The sequence below is a fragment of the Vipera berus genome (genome assembly GCF_964194415.1).
Source record: "Vipera berus genome assembly, chromosome: 3".
NCBI lineage: Eukaryota > Metazoa > Chordata > Lepidosauria > Squamata > Viperidae > Vipera > Vipera berus.
Window position 1 is genome coordinate 144,604,490 of NC_138204.1, and position 17,728 is coordinate 144,622,217.

General features: G+C 38.8%; 2 protein-coding genes across 9 annotated transcripts in view; one reads left to right on the forward strand and one right to left on the reverse strand.

Moving 5' to 3' along the window:
• PRP4K (pre-mRNA processing factor kinase PRP4K) overlaps nucleotides 1–1,574 on the forward strand; it is a 30,788-nt gene extending 29,214 nt beyond the window's left edge. For all 8 annotated transcript variants that reach the window (XR_014025872.1, XR_014025873.1, XR_014025874.1 and 5 more), the window contains 2 exons: nucleotides 504–549; nucleotides 1,394–1,574. The gene's annotated coding sequence lies outside the window, so the exon portion shown is untranslated. The remainder of the gene's footprint in view (nucleotides 1–503; nucleotides 550–1,393) is intronic.
• A 3,444-nt stretch (nucleotides 1,575–5,018) lies between these two features.
• On the reverse strand, nucleotides 5,019–8,927 carry FAM217A (family with sequence similarity 217 member A; the record flags this gene model as incomplete). Its single annotated transcript, XM_081325582.1, has 4 exons — nucleotides 5,019–6,548; nucleotides 8,277–8,356; nucleotides 8,478–8,546; nucleotides 8,883–8,927. The coding sequence occupies 4 exons, from the start codon at nucleotides 8,925–8,927 to the stop codon at nucleotides 5,720–5,722; spliced, it is 1,023 nt and encodes a 340-aa protein (XP_081181708.1). The 3' UTR covers nucleotides 5,019–5,719.
• Between the last annotated feature and the right edge of the window lie 8,801 nt (nucleotides 8,928–17,728).

Consider the following 17,728-nt stretch of genomic DNA (forward strand, 5'->3'; position numbering starts at 1 on the left):
GCTATATTTAGTGCAGCCAAACCTATTGTTTTCTAATGGGACACTTCCTAGGAGCTGTTCCCTACTATAATGGAATAACAAACTGCAACAGTAGTTGATCATATGATCTATTTTGAACCTCAACGCTGTCTCTCTAATGTTACTTAATAGGAAATGTGATTATCAACTTATTTAAAATGTTTCTTGTTTGTGCAGGAAACAGAAAACAACTTCACTGAAAGGAAGATATATATCACTTGATAGACTTTTGCACACACAGTAAAGGGGCATGCTGTTTTGACAATACTATCAGCCTCCCTTGCACATCTAGTGGCAATATGACACGTCATAAAATGTGATGGTCTTCTCCATTTGTTCATGTCCCAGCTTCCAAATAATAAAGACAGTTGTCATGGCAATTCCAGTAGCAGCTACCCCCACACACACACTTATGGCTACAAAAATTGTAAACTTTCCTTAAAAAAAAAACAAAGTTGCTTGTTTACTTATTCTTTGTGTTATAGGTGCCGTTCAAATGAAGATGATGGCAACCAGAAGACATGAACAAAGGTTTCTGTTCTCTAAAAGATATGCAAAACATTCTTACGTATTTTTTTAAAAAGTTCTTTTGTTCACAGCTGACAAATATAGACCTCATTTACGCTTTCTCATGCTGGCAGTTCTTAGCATACTACTGTTGTGGCGATATTTTTTGGCTTTTGTTTTCTTTACAAAAATATGTTCCATTTTTGAATGATAAGATTTTTATTGTAGTAAAACTGAGATAGGCAACTGATCATATTTTAAGTCTATTATAGGGTCTCCATGCACACATTCAAAATATTAATCAAATGTTGTTATAGAATTGCCGACATACTGCTTAAGACTATAATGGTACAGTTTTAGAGGTAATATATTAAATATATATTTGGGCTGCCAACTATTAATACTCTGTGACACTCTATTAAAGTGACATAAATTATTTAGTCCTTTTGTATTGTTTTCAGAAACCCAGTATGTGAATCTGGATATCTGTATGAAGAACCATCTGGATTCTGGTTTTGTTAAACTCTGCAATCGAATCCAATCCATACTGTACTGGTAGTTCAGTTTCTGCCTTGTCCAACAATCCTATTTAGATATTATGAACAAGGTGGTTTCACATGGAGGCCAATCTAAGTTTAACAAAAGATCCTCAAAGTGAGGTTGTGAAGAAGCATAAATGTTGTTTAAAATTCCTAATTTCTGTAATAGTATGTTAGAGTTGGAAATACATTTTAAGTACTGTATGCTTTATTCTGTTTATTGGTATTTTGTGCTACTGCATAGATTGTTATAACAAAAAATGTTTAGGAACAATTTTGGTAAATGATATTGAATATTCTGCTAATAATATGTTTCCCTTCCTATATAGGGTAAGTGAAAAATTTGTGACAGAAATTTACGTGGCTTGATGTGAGCTCAAGAAGCTGAACCAGTCTGAAAATCCAAGATGATAATGTCTTTGCCACTGAAATTGACAAGCTGTAACACAAAGTTTTGAATCGCCATGAGACAGAATTTTTCTTTAATAAAGTTTTATTTTTTATTTTTAACATTGCCTCTGATAAAGCTTATTTTTCAGTTTCTTTGTTTATTCTGTATTCTAATAGGTAACACTTTGTATCAGCAGCCTAGTAATACACTACCAATTTATTAATGGATGGTAAAGAGAGACAGATTTTATTTTCCTGGGCTCCAAGATCACTGCAGATAGGGACTGTAGCCAAGAAATTAAAAGACGCTTGCTCCTGGGGAAGAAAGCCATGGCAAATCTAGACAGCACACTAAAAAGTAGAGATCACCCTGCCAACAAAAGTGCGTATAGTCAAGGCTATGGTCTTCCCAGTTGCAATGTATGGCTGTGAAAATAAGAAAGGCTGAGCGCCAAAAGATTGAAGCCTTTGAACTATGGTGCTAGAGAAGGCTCCTGCAAGTCCCTTGGACTGCAAGGCAATCAAACCGGTCAGTCCTCGAGGAGATCAACCCTGACTGCTCTTTAGAAGGCCAGATCCTGAAGCTGAAACTCAAATATTTTGGCCACCTGATGAGAAGGAAGGACTCACTGGAGAAGAGCCTAATGCTGGGAAAGGTTGAGGGCAAGACAAGAAGGGGACGACAGAATGAGGTGGCTGGATGGAGTCACTGAAGCAGTAGGCATGAGCTTAAATGGATTGCAGAAGATGGTAGAGGACAGGAAGGCCTGGAGGAACGTTGTCCATGGGGGTCGCGGGGGTCGCAATGGGTCAGACACGACTTCGCAGCTAACAACAAAAGAAAGACAGGTCACGCTATTGATTTACTGTTTCTCTGGTGATTGCTTCTCCACTCCTCAGTGAAACAATTGAGATTTTTTTACAAACTAATCATGCTCGCCAGCTCACTATTCCTTAATCTGTGCTCCGCCAGTATTTATTTATTATGTTGGTAGGTGTTCAGGGTGCACGGCATAAGGAATATAGAATAGCTTTTTGCTTTTCAACAGCAAAAACAACCTGTGAAATAGGTTGGACTGAGAATTGTTGCCCAGTGAGTTTCAGTGAATGAAGATGCCCTAGAATCTGTGTCTCCTTGGAGCAATTCAACATTTTGACTATACTGCACGGGCTTTGTGACACATTTGGGAAATTTTGGAGCTGAAATCCAAATATTGGGAAGACTCAAGGCTGTTAACTATCATTTATATAAATTCAAATAAGATGGAAGAGATTTTGAAAATAAATTACTGTTTTCAAAATAGCAACTAAGTACCTGAAGAAAAATATGCCTGAAGGCCAATCTTACCTTATAAAATTACATTTTTATGTAGATGACAAGGCTCAGTAGAAACAGATGTGACTGGTATTGGGTCACTCAAAATTTCAAAGAAGCTTGTAAAAGGATGCAAGCATTTTAAGAAAGTGAGCTTGTCTTTCCAAACATCTCTTCTGAATAATTTTTTTAAGCATGACAGTACTATCTGGTACATGATTCCAGTTCATGAAACATGAACATCACCACAATGTATTAAATGTGCTATAAGCCGCCTTATTTAACATTTTTCTAATGCTCAACTTGAATACAAAATATAGGAAAAAATGTACTTACAAACATTGGAGGGGTTTTTGGTAGAAATTTGATGACATGGCTTTTTAGGAATTTCTAAACAATTCTCCACATAGCCTTCCAACATGGCCAGTAGTTAAGAATGCTGATAGTTGCATCTTGGCAACATCAGGAGCACCAGATATGTTCTCCAGGTATAGCAGTTAGTGAAAAATGGGATAGTCCAATTTCTATTTAATTGGAAGGTTTAAAGCCACAACACTATCTTCACTTCCTGTTTTTCAGTCTATTTAAAATTAACTAAAAAGATCCGGCTCAATTATTTTTTCCCCTTGTGTAGAAATGATTATTACAGTTTTCTATGAAAATAGTAGTAGTGCAATTCTGTGAAAATAAGTGCTACAGAATTCACACATGAACTCATAGCAACTGTTCAAAAATGTAACTGCTGAATGAGTGACACTTAGATGGGTTCTCAAAGTTCCAGTTATTTTAGCACCTCCACAATCATGATTGTGATTTGGCAACTGGCTTGCAGTAAAATGGTTGCAAGGTCCCAGAATCACGTGATCGTCACTTGCAATCTTCCTTGCCATCTGCCCAAAAGCAAAATCTAAGTGGAAGCTAGCACAAAAGTTTGCAAGTCGCTTTTGCCAACTTTTCTCCCAAGGGACTTGCTACGGATTACAAAAGTGATCCCCAACCTTTGCGGCTTAGCAGCCTGGCTTGGGGGGGGGGAGGGGAACTGGGCTAAGTGAGCGGTGGGCCGGTGTGCGCACACGTGTGCGCAGCTCAACTTGCATGAGTTGTGGGTCAGCGTGCAGCTCAACTTAAGCAAGTTGAGCATGTGAATGAGTGCTGGCCTGCCGCTTGCACTAGTTGAGCTGTGCGCACACTGGCCCGCTGCTTACACAGCCCAGTTGTGAATAGGCTGCTGCTTGGTAATGGGCTGCAGCCCAGAGGTTGACCCCTGGATTACAAATTCCCAGGGATTTTGTACTCCATAGCATTCTGCAACACTAACCAACACACATGGTGTAGCCTGTCCACAGCCCCCTTTAATCTTATGTGCCATAGTGCTTACTCAAGGTACGCCCCTAGCACCCATTCCACCCTGTTCTCGCCACCTGCCCACAGCATTTCCTGTGGCATCTGCACCCCTCCAGCCATTCTTGCCTGGGATTTACATCTCTTCCTGCAGTTCTGAGGTTACAACCACAGCCAGGACTACTGGGATTGCCACCCAAGCAAAGCAGTCATGGTGTTGCACTTTGCAACCGCATTGCAAGCAATGGCAATTCTGGTCCCAGTTGAAGTAGCCACATTTAAGGCTACAGGTAATCCTCGATTTACAACCACAGTTGAGGCCAAGTTTTCTATTGTTAAGTGAGACATTAGTTAAGTGAGTTCTGCCCCATTTTATGACCTTTCTTGCCAGTTATTAAGTGAATCATTGCGGTTGATCACTTAGTAGCCAGGTTGTCAAGTGAATCTGGCTTCCCCATTGACTTTGCTTGTTAGAAGATCACCAAAGGAGATCACATGATCTTGGGACACAGCAACGGTCATCAGTATGAACCAGTTGGATAAGTGACTGAATTTTTGTCATGTGATCATGGGGATGCTGCGAAGGTTGTAACTGCAAAACGGCCCATAAGTCACTTCTTTCAGTGCCGTGTAACTTTGAACGGTCACTAAATGGACTGCTGTAAGTTGAGGACTACCTGTACTGCAAAAGTCTGAAGAGCACTGTAATTCTAATGAGTAGCAGAAAGGCATAATACTTGAGTTTTCTCTAGGAAATAAATATGTACGTTTCCAAATAGAGAGTAGCTATAATGTTTAATTGGAAGTGCATTTATATAGACTTAATGATTACTGTTCTTCATACATATTCAGTATTAATTTCTCAGAATGTAGAGTTGTGTATTCACTGTCATTTGAAGCCCACAGTATGTGTGTTCTGGGTCTATGCTAAGCAAGCCTTTTATTGAAGGGATTCTGAAACAATCATAGGATTTAATTTGATTTAATTTAATTTGTTCTTAATTCATTCTTTAAAACCAAGAATTTGCAGATGCTTTTTTAAGCATTCCTGGCTTCTCTGTGCTCAAAGGCAGATTCAGAGTCACCTAAGGGTCATACAGATATAAACACTACTGAGACCCAACAATTTTAAATAATTAATACACTGGCTGTAAAATGATTCTTAAAAAGGAATAACAACATCTGTCAGTAAAGCAATGGCACTTTTCCTCAAATACAGCAATTTTTACTCTTCAACTTAATGGTTTATTCCCTCTTTGAAACAGAATGAGACGATCACTAAGCTGCAACACACACTTTTCAGACGGGTTGTGATTCTAGATTTATAGAGTAGTCCAACACAGTAATGTCCATGAAAGCTTTGCCACCTGTTTTTGCTACTCATTTGGACCATTTCTAACAGTAATGTCTTATCATTTCTTCTGTGGAAACGAGGCCCATGTAGCTCATCAAAGAACATAATCTTATGGAAGAAACAAGCAACTAAATCTATTGCTACAAAAATGTTTCTGTTCAACATTCTAGATGCCTCATTCCTACTCACCTACCATCATCCTGTTTGCTTTCCCCCGTCACAATGCTGATGCATTTAAAAGTTATTGCATGATGCTTATGATGGCTTTGAGAATGAACGCATAGAGATTGCAGAATTTTTGTGACTGTGACAGTGTTGGCAAGTGCATTTGATGTCTCTTTCTGGCCTAAACAGGCAACATAAGCAATCAAGTGGCCTTGACTGTTTTGATTGGTGTAACTCTTTTGTAGAAATCGAACGACTGCTAGCAGTCGCAGCTGCAGAAACAGCCTCTTTTTTCTTTTCTCTTAAGATAGTTAAATGCTGTAACCTTTCCATTTCTACAAGACGCGAGACAATTTTATCAAGTGAGTCATTAAGAGGTGGATTTATAGATGATTTCCAACTATCTGATTTGGATAAGGACAATTTTTTAAAATCCAAATTATTATAGGGTGAAGGAAGAAAATCAGGGTATGGGAACTTATCGTTTTCAAGTAAAGAGGGAGCATCTTCCTGGTCCATGAAAGAGTCTGTCTTTATGTTAAGATTTAGATTTTTAAAATATTTCAGCAAAGCTATATTTCTTTTCTCATTCTCGGTCACTTCCTTTTCTTCTGCTAAAAGCTTGTTCTCTGAGTTAACACTTCTTTTCCCCAATTTCCATTTACTTGCTGAATGTATGTCATCACTACTACTATCTGTAGCAAGGTAAAAATCTGAAGTGGTAACTTCGTTGGCCTTTTTGAGAGAGTCTCCATCATCATTTCTGCAATTTTTTCCTAATGTGGTCTTCTTAGTTTCTGGATAAGAAACAGGGTGATATCTCTTCGTAAAAGAATGTACCACCGGATTAGTAATGGCTAAATGTATAAGACCATCACTGGAGCCAGATGACAGTTCTGCATCAGGTTTACTGAAGTCTCTGAAGAGAAAATGAAAGAAGCTGAAATTGTTCTTTACACACTGTCCTCCTGCGAAAAAGCATCACCAAATCTGTGTGAAAAACTGCAATTGCATCTGAAGTGCCACACAGAATAATCTGAAATAAGAGTGACACTTATCAATTACATTTTTCCCAGAAGGGGCAAGAACCAAGCACATAAGTGACTGGAAATATATGGCATCCCATCTAACTTTTATCAAAGTTCACGGATCAAAAGAACTCTGATCACAGGGCAGGATGCTGCTCCAGTCACCCCTACAGACACCCCCCCATAAAAAAAAACATGACTTGGCAAATCTGAGTGACTCTTATCAGCAAAATGTTGTGCTCCTCTGTCACAATATCCAGGTCAGAAAGCAACTTGTTTTTCATTTTTTTAGTAAGGTGTTTGACCTCTCTAAACAGCATTGCAGGATAACAATCTAGGTATATTATAAAGAATGAAGGAAAAGTCATAAGGGAATAATAATAATAATAATAATAATAATAATAATAATAATAATAATAATAATAATAATAATAATAATAATAGTATAATAACAACAACAATAAAAAAGTTGGAAGACCTTGGAGGTCATCTAGTCCAACCTCCTGCTCAGGCTGGAAACCCTATACCATTTCAGACAAATGGCTGTCCAGTCTCTTCTTAAAAACTTCCAGTGTTGGAGCATTCAGAGCTTCTGAAGGTAAGTTGTTCCACTAATTAATTGGTCTAATTGTCAGGAAATTTCTCCTTGGTTCTAGGTTGCTTCTCTCTGTGGTTAGTTTCCATCCATTGCTTCTTGTCCTGCTTTCAGGTGCTTTGGAGAATAGCTTGACTCCCTCTTCTTTGTGGCAGCCCCTGAGATGTTGGAACACTGCTATCATGTCACCCCCTCGTCCTTCTCCTCATTAAACTAGACATTCTCCTGTCTTACTGCCCCAGTTAAGTTTGAACATGATTTCAAATTTGTGCTCAGTTAAATCTACTTTTTCTCTTCTTCCAGCAGTGCTCTAACATCGTTTTCTACTGCTTCAACTCTCGCGTGTCACCAGGATGAAGGGAATTGCTGCAAGCTTGCCTAGAAATTTCTTAAGAGCCCACAGGACACCAGGTAGGTACAGAAACCACCTGGGCTGAATCATCTTAATCAGGCTATTGGTACTGTGGAGATCTTGAGTAGCCAGTTTCGTCTGAACTAGAAAGTGATTTGCCCTCCACAAAAGATATATATAGAAATGTCCCTCATACTCATACTTTCTACATACCTGCTCTCAAACAAAAGTGATTGTATGAATAGTCACCAATGGAGACCCTGAACTCCCAAATTCTGCTTAAACTGGCCCTGAGAGCATGGCAATTCAAACTTCTGAACATAGGGACTTTTAAGATTGTTGTTAATTATTAAAAATTGCTATTAATAGTTAACATTAATAAATAGCAGCCATTCATACAGAGAATTGTTTTTTGCAAGCAGACATTTCTCAATGTCTATCATAGTTGTTTGGTTTTTTCACAATTAATTTTTTAAAAAAATCCTGACATATGTTGGCATTATTTTGCATATACCAATCCACCCAGAAAAATAATTTCCAAAGAGTGTTTTAAAATGTATTCAATGCTTGGCAGTTTATTAATGAAGACGTTGAGTGGCAAGCATAAGCATCTTGTTTGTGCCCTCATTCTATTTAATTTCTTTTTCCAAAAAAAGCAATATTTTTTTTTACCTGCTGACTGAATTATTGCCTTGATTAGGAATATGTTTCCAGGAATGGAATTGCCCTTTTTTGTAGCTATTGGAATTCAGCTGAAAAATGCAAAACAGTTTTAACAAAAATACAATTGGTATACAACTTGGAAAAATAGTTGAAATTTAAGCAGTTGAAAGTAAATTGTATTATGAAAAGGGTTTTGCAAACTTATACTACCTGTGCTGCCCTGGAATTTTTTGACATGTTAAGAGTTGTCAGCTGTTCAACGGCAGCTTTATAGTGGTCCTATAAAAGAACAGTCACCGTAATATAAAACAAAACATGCATTATAAAATGCAGTAACTATTTTGAGCTATGTGTTTCATCTCAAGCCTATACACAATTCCACGTGTTGGCCTGAGAAATTCCACAGATGTGCAACTCATACTTAAATATTTTTGTAGACTTAGCATAACAATTGTTGCTGAAATTGTTGGACTTACATGCAAACTACGATGATTGCCTATTTACTGGTGAATCAGCTTAACATAACCTTAATCCCAATACTAAAACAATTCTATTGCTAAAGCAGAAAGTTCCAATCACATAATGTTTTGAACGGTGTCCAATATGATTCCTTGCCAGCTGGCTAGAAATTATGATGAAATTAAGGTTGAGTCTTTTCATCTTCTTCAAAGCTTCCCTTTGCTCTAAATTCCAAACAGGATTGGGGGAGTGAGGGGGGCACGCAAAGGCTTAGAATACATTGAACGCTTAGTTTGTACTGCTTATCTCCATCCTCACCCCACCTCTTTGGAATTTTCCAGACTTCAAAACAGTTGGAGTCAAAGGCTAGCATACAGACTAAAGAGGCATTAAAATATTGGATTCACTGAAAGGGAGAATTGACATATGACTCCTGGGATCCAATAAGACAGGGGTGTCAAACTCAATTTCATTGAGGGCCGCATCAGCATTGCGGTTGCCCTCAGGGGACCGGGTGGGTATGGCCTGGGTGGGCTTGGCCTACTGGGTGGGTGTGGCTAGAGTGCATATAGCCTACTGGGTGGGTGTGGCCAGCTCTACATCGGTCGCATCAAGGGTGCCTATGGGGCCTGGGCAGGAGTGGGACAGATCTGAGGGTCTCTGGCAGAAGGATGGTCTCTGGGCCAGGGCCAAGGCAGTGGGGGCCGTTCCCTTACTGTTTCCAGGATGGCTTCGCGGGCCGCATGAAACCACTTCACGGGCCGGATCTGGCCCTCGGGCCTTGTGTTTGACTTGTCTGCAATAAGAGGAAGCAGGCTTCAAAATAAACATGCATGGGACTACTATTTTGTGGATAACTAAAAGCTTAATCTATTTTGTGGAAGAACTGGAAAACCATGATTTAAATGGTTTAGAGAACACTGACGTCAACTCACAACTGAATAATGTATGCAATACTTCCTTTGAAATAAAAATGATGTCAATTTAGCATAGGCCACTATAAGATTATTAAAGGAGTTTAATATTTTTTACCCTTACCTTGTAAAATGTGCTTGTAAAAATGCCTGCAAAAGACCAAAAGTGACCTTTATTTATCTATATAAATTGTTTTTTTTAATTTCTTTACATAAAAGAATATCTACACTTGAATTCACCTCCTGTGGAAAGCTTACCTTCTGGTGAATGAAATTTCTTTTCAGCAGAACAGTCAGTTTCCAGACCACAGACATTCGATTCCTGTAATTAAGTTCATGTTTAGTTTTACTAAGGGACGCGGTGGCTCAGTGGGTTAGGACGCTGAGCTTGTCGATCAGAAGGTCGGCAGTTTGGCGGGTCGAATCCCGAGTGCCGCGTAACAGAGTGAGCGCCTGTTACTCGTCCCAGCTTCTGCCAACCTAGCAGTTCGAAAGCATGTAAAAAATGCAAGTAGAAAAATAGGGACCACTCCGGTGGGAAGGTAACAGCGTTCCGTGCGCCTTTGGCGTCCAGTCATGCCGGCCACATGACCACGGAGATGTCCTCGGACAAGCGCTGGCTCTTCGGCTTTGAAACGGAGATGAGCACCGGCCCCTAGAGTCGGAAACGACTAGCACGCATGTGCGGGGGAACCTTTACCTTTACCTTTACCTTAGTTTTACTAACTGCATATAAACGAACTATACATTTTTACTTGTATTATTTTGGTAATAATGTTATCACTGTATGCCATCCACAGTTACCCTGGAGTTTGTTACTCTTATAAATTAAACGCTGCTCCAATAGCTATGGTGCATTCTGAAAAGCACTAAACAGTCCATTTGAGAGCACATTTTAGGAAAGGTTATTTTAGAATGTAAAGCTAACCCTACCTAATTATATCACCTTAGGTTGAGTTTGACTCAATATGCAGACGTCCTTTTGTGGGGTAAGAATACAGAAATGGCCTCATTCTGGATTTTCTTTTATTTTTTTTATTTCCCAGTCTAATTACATATAGATTATTCTATAAATGGGAGAGTTCAAATGTGATAATACATGTGCATGTAATTATATTCATGTGCATGTCACATGAAATACAGCACATAAATGAATTTGACTTAATCTTATGAATTTGATTTATTCTTATGAATGTGACAACATATTTTTTTCAATCTTAATCTTCATTTTATTTCTCTTTCTTATAATTTATAACTTTTCTTGCTATCAACAAATATTCAACGTATGATAGGTACCTCTGAAAAAACGTTTTCTTTAAAAACAATGCCCAAGCCTTCAGAACAATGTGCTTGGTTCAGTATATCAGCGCCTGCACTATAGAAAAGTATTCTGTTGTGACTACTTTTGTTCAATTGTGATTGATATTAGTATGTATCAAAATGGCATGCGTCACTGTTTATTCTAATCAACATTTGACTGGGTCTTTCTTTGCATAGTGTTCTGACTTGAGATTTGGGTATATTTTGCTTCTTCAAAACGATAATGAAGTATATTTATAAGGCCATACAATACAGCACTTTGAATTCAGTTTTAGGAAAGATGCTCCAGCAAATTTAAGAGTACAGATGTAGCATTTGCCTGCAAGTATTTAAAACAACCACATCTTTTCCTAGTATCACATGGCAGTTCTGGTGGGAGAGGTGTGTTCCTAAAGGTACAATCACTTTCTGAAACATCTTTCTGAAGCACAATAGCTCTAATTATATGACAAACCATCCATTTATCATTAAACAACAGATATGGTATAGAATGAGTGCTGCATATAGGATTAGATTCATTTAATAAAGAAATTCATGTACCTGGTGAGACAAGGTGCTGATTGGCAGCGTTGTCCCATAAATACCAGGAATGGCTTCTTTTTTTTCCTTCAGATAGGCAGGTTTGTCAACCCTGCTTTTTTCACCCAGCCTGTATGCAGTTGAGGATTAGGAGACACAAAAAATATGTACATCAGGAGCAGCAAGAAATGAAAATAATAATAGATTGTTAATATAGGAACAAAGGACAGAGCTCTGCTAAATTATATTTTACAAGGTTTAGCATGCCAAAGTTAAATTTAAAAAAACACCACCTCTGGAATAGTGAGAGAATTTGGAGAAATTGTAGACAGGAATGACAGGCTGCAAAGCAACAGTAAGAGCAGTTGTTAAAGATGAAAGGGGAAAATGGGCAAAATTGAAGGTTTGGGGGTTTTATCCCCTAAAACCAAGATATTCTTTACTTTAGCCCTCCGAAAGAGACATGTCATATTTCTTCAGGAAGCACACAAAACCCTGGCAGTTTTTGTATTTGAGCACAGTAGAGGAGAAAGTCAGGTTTCAAGAAGTAAAAAGGCATTTCTAAAGGGTTATCAAAGTCTGGAAGTTATTTTGGACAGAAAAAGAAGCAGAGCTCTTAGTGTTTGTTCTTAAAGGCAATAATGTATTTAGGTAGTGTAATGGATGACCAGTCGGGCTGTAAGAAACTTAAATGAATCAAGCAAATCATAATCTTATAAATGATACCAAAATAGTGGGAGGATATATGTTTTTGCCTTACAGAGAAACACAGATGCTGTCTAAAACGTAACATTTGATAATTGGTTTCCATAGAATATAAATAGTCATATTGGATATTATGGTAAAAATTCAATGGACATTTCATTGAAAGTGTATTAAAGGATTGGAAAATTATAACCCTGCAACAAAATGGCTTCTGTAAAGATATGCTGTTGCTTTCTCCTGAAATTGCTGAAAATAGATTGTATATTTGTTTAGGAATGAATTGGGAATAAAAGACACTATATTGTGTGAATGGTAGACTAAAGAAGTAAAAGAGTTGTGATAAAAGTACAAATCCTACTTGATTTCCATGGCTGCTTGAAAGAGTGAAAAAGAGATTACTGTATTTAGAAATGAATTCATTCAGAAAATTTAGATTGCAGTGGTCATACTAACCGGAAGAGGCAGAGCTAGAAAAGAAAGAACAATATGGCATGTTAAGTACCAAGATAACAAACCAGCAGCCAAGATATTTGGGATTATAATCCTCTAATATTTGCATGCTTGTTAGAAATGAGATTAGCTATACTTCCAAATATGCAGAAAGCACAAGGTTGCCTATCAGGTGGAAAGGTAAAACTTTTAATTTTATAATATATTTGTGACTATTTTTAAAACACAAATTATGAAATAGCGGTAAACTGGGATTAAATGTACTTTCTCACCAAAATACTTGTTTACATTCTCATTTATGTTTGTCTATATAGATGCATCTTAAATATGCATGCCACATGTAAAAACATGAAAGTGTACAGTATAGCATGGAGCAGCTGAGATTAAACCTGTTCCTCCTTACAACCCTGATTGATTGCACTGTGCTTGAAAAAAGTGGTCCTTAGACACACTACAAGGACAAGAGATGTCAGTTTCCTTTCAAGGTAGTGGCTGAAGTCCCCCTTAAAGCCAGAGAGAAAGCATTGTCAATTCCCACACATATTGCCCTCTTCCAAGTCAGCAGTGCTTCCTAAAAAAACCCACCAAGATTTCATGCTCAGACAAACCTAGATTCTACACACACACACACACACACACACACACACACACACACACGATAGCAAAGAAATCGCCATACATCCGTTTTAAACTAATTTATTTTTACCTATTTAATCAGGGTCTCATGCTCAAATGAACCCAGACTGACAAAAAAAACCCCTCAGATAAAAAAAACTCCAACATTTGTATTAATTTTTTACCTAATTTTCACATGCAAATAAAGCCCAGATTCGATGCACAAAAAACCACAAATAACAAAAAAAACACAATCTCAGTTTTAAACTAAATTACTTTGACCTACCTAATATTATGTAATAGAAAAGCATTAAATTTAAAATAATAATACAAAAATCTAGAAACCTAGATAGAGCAAGCGCAAAGCAAGGGCGGCCCGACCCGGCCGCGAGACAGGCAAGCGCGCACTGCTCGCAGCGCGCTTGTTTGGGGTGTCGGGGATGCCCTCCCGGCCTTCGCCCGCGTTCCCTACCCTGGGAAGTTTGTGAAACTTCGCTGCGTTTCTTTCTTAGGAGGAGAAGAGGGCGCAGACCGCCCACTCGCTGGGTACATGCTGGGGCAGGACGCGGCGGAGCGAAATTTGGGCTTAGCGCCTTGCGCCTCGGCCTTCAGAGTGCGCTGCGGGCCGCTACTCGCCATGGAAATAGCTCCGTCGCCGCCGCAGCCCGCCAGGACCCTCGGGTTTCTCAAGGGCGAGGCATTCGCCTGCTTCCTTCCCCTGGCGTCGCTTTCCCCCGCGCCCCTTTCTGGCCGCTCGCTCTTTTCCTAGTCCTGACGGGGCGCATCCAGTTGGCCTCTCTCGGGAGAAAAGAGCAATGGCAAAAGGGTAGGCTCTCTCGGGCCGACGCAGCCCTGCTCGGGTTGTGTGAAATGCTCCCCCTTGCCTGGTTAGCGGGGGTCATAATGGAGGCAAGTGTGGTCCTGACGCAGTGTGGAAATTGTGCGGTGGGAGAGAGGGTTCATTGCGAGGTCTTACAGGCGCCTACATCTTTGGGGAGCCTATCTGCCTTTGGCAGGGAAGTCTTTTAAAGTCTGTGCCCTGTTCACCGCCCTGAGTCCTTCGGGAGAAGGGCGGTATATAAATAAAATAATAATAATAATAATAATAATAATAATAATAATTATTAATTATTATTATTATTATTATTATTATTATTATTATTATTATTATTATTATTATTATTATTATTATCATCTTTTGTGGGGGGGGGGAGAAACAGGACAATGTTTCGTTGCTTTTTCCTACAACAGATTAGCTCGTGCTCTTAGTTTATGCAAACCCGATGTAGGTATGTCGTTTTTTTTCTCCTCTCCTCCCAACCTTGTTTTTTAAAATCAAAATGTCAGCAGCCTGGACTTTCTCCCTTTACCAAAAGCAGCTAAACAACCAAAGATAGAAAAACACTTGGCATGAAAAGGATCTGTAAGTAAAATAAATGTTGCTTTTATTTCAAACAAATTTGATGTGTTAGAATGAGACCTTCAGAGAGAGTTGGAAAAACAACTGCTGTCAGACCTTTCCTTAATCTGTTCGGGAAGAACTAAATGGGGGGTCATTATGTCTTCACTTGGGTGTCATCATTACAACTAATTAGTCCATCTACCAGCCTCTGGGGAATTAAGAACAAGCTTAAAGACAAGCCAAAATCAGAAGGAGAGGTTCCTCTGGGTTCTTATTTATTTATTTTTGTATTAAATTTATATGCCACCCATCTCACTGTTGAGCAACTCTGGGGAGCTTACATTGGCGAAACAATGCCTGCTCACAGCTCAAATCTCAATATCTGAGCAGTTCTCGGCCATAAAACGTGAACTGGATGTGTTGAAAGGTGATATAGAGGGTTTATTTTCAAAAGCATGAAACTCGTCTTTTTATGTTAATCAAAGCTGATGCTACTGGTCCACTTAACCCTCTTATCCTAGGCATGTATACTAATAAAAAGCAAGAAATTAAAGGAAAAGTAAAATAATCTGGCAAAATGCCACAGTACCCAAATATTTGTTCTAATAACTCTGTAATTCTTGCTAAGGCAAAAGGGATAGACTTCACACATACTAAAGCATCCATGGTTGCTTCTAAGTATTTGTATCCCCCCTTTTAAAACATGCTGAGGTCAATGTCCCTCTCTCTCCCCACTTTCCTCTCTCTCTCTCTCTCTCTCTCTCTCTCTCTCTCTCTCTCTCTCTCTCTCTCTCTCTCTCTGTCTTTCTCCCCCCCCTCCCCCCTTCAAGGTGGCAAGAGAAGCAGTGGTGGAGCTGATTCCTTACTAGATCTCCTATCACAAAGAGCTGTTTTGCATTCCTGGCAGTTTATGCCACTCCCAACATCTCTGGCTACCTTGTCCAGCATTCATACTTTATCCCTGGACTACCAAAGCCTCACAAGGTATGGCAAGAGAGGCAGAAAGAACAACAGAACCGCTCCATGCACCAAGGCAAAACACTGAAAGCCCGGCAGTGTACGTTGGCATAATTTTTCTAACAAACTGAGTCCAGAAGAAAGGCATTGGCCATGAGAAAGAGTCCTAAAGAGTTAGATCCAATCATATGTGCAATTTAGCATTTAGCGAGTCCAGTAGCTGGTCAATAAAATATTGCCAAAAAGCACAATTAGTTTTAATACTTTTAAAAGCTTTTGTCACCATTTTTAAAACTTACATAACAGTGTTACCAGAATATAGCTTTGCAGCATAAAATTTACTGAATAGTGGGGTTTTTTTTCGTCAAGATTAACAGACTGGAGTGAAGTCAGGTGCCATAAGTAGTGCATGTTCCATGTTTTTCTTCTGAGCTTTTAAAAAACTTTTTGTCCAGTTGATATTATTACCAACAGGTTTACCACTTTAAGGAGTTTGCAGTAGTTTCTTTTGGGGGATAAAGTGGTTTATGCCGTCATGTTTCCAACCAAACTCTAAAGAAATGAATATGTGGCCAAAAACTAGATATCTAACTAAATAAATCTAACTATATGTAATTTTGTTATAAAAAACCCACAAAATCTAAACTTAACTAACTAATGTTAATAAACTTTAAAACTAATTAGTTAACCTAGAACCTAGATAAAAAGGTGCAAAAAAAGGATCAGAATACTAGAAAATTGATGAGCACTGAAAATCAATACTGTTAGTCTCTAAGCTCGCTAAGCATCACCTTTGCATTTTAGTGTTAATATGTCATCAATCACCAGGACATTATGACGCAGAGTACAAAGCGTAGATACAGTCTGAGCAACCAAAATAAAGTGAAATTAGCAGTTTTTGTGACTTGAAAACTGCTATTATTACTGTACGTTTATCCGTTATGGTCAATCTTAATTACATGGTCATATTTAGATAACAATGTTAGAGCTGTAAAACACCAATCATTGCATTATTTAGAAAAACAATACATGCTAATTTTGAGAGAAGGCTGATGCTCTATTCCACTAACAAGACAGATGAGAATCTCAAATAACTCCTTAAATAAGAGCATATGTAAGTGTTTCTTTCAGCCAAAAAGAAATAAAATTGCTCGCCTCATAGAAACAAAGTCATCTAACAACAGAAAAACAACACATTTGCATGGAATCCATCTAAGAACCTGCAATTAGTGCAGGTTCGAGTCCCACCAGGCTCAAGGTTGACTCAGCCTTCCATCCTTCCGAGGTAGGTAAAATGAGGACCCAGATTGTTGGGGGCAATAAGCTGACTTTGTAAAAATGCCGCTTGGGGGGGGGGCGAAAGCCCTAATAAGCAGGCATATACATAGAATTAAGGCTATTGCTAAGCACATTGATTTGTGCTTAGATTGTAAGCCGCCCTGAGTCTTCGGAGAAGGGCGGGATATAAATGGGATTTAAAAAAAAGAACTGTACAAATTCTGGATGTTGGATCATGGCCATATTTATATTTATTTCAACAACTTTTACCTGCTCTTCAATTTTGCCAAAATAAGCACCAAAAGGAGGCAGTATGTGTGTGTGGGGAGGCTGGCAAAGCATTTGCCAACAATTAGAGTGAGAAGCAGCCCCCTCCCCTTCATTCCTCCTGACCACATGATCAAGAAGCAAACTTGCCTCAGCACACACAGTTGGAAACTTATTGCAGTAGTTTGACCAACTAGCCGAAGCCTTAGATTTGGGGAGATGAATCACCTTTCACATCTTTTGAAACCACCCTGGGTACCTATTGCAGTGGTTGAGAAATCCTGCATTTGAACCTAATGATTAGAAGTCTTTTTGCAAAAGGGAAGAGTACTGAAGTGTGGGAAGTCAGCCCCCCCCCCCCCGCTCCAGAGAAGGAAATATTAAAAAGGCAGAATATTATATTTCCTCAAAGGATCTTAAAAAGGTAGAAAAGCATGCCCAGTTTTTCTTAATAGCCTCAAGTCTCCTCCCCCAAGCAGAAACCAGCTCTGTAGAAATGCAGATATCACAATCCTTTCAGAAAGACTGGTACCAGGAAGCTTAGAGTTGATGGGATTAGAAAGACAAAGATCCCT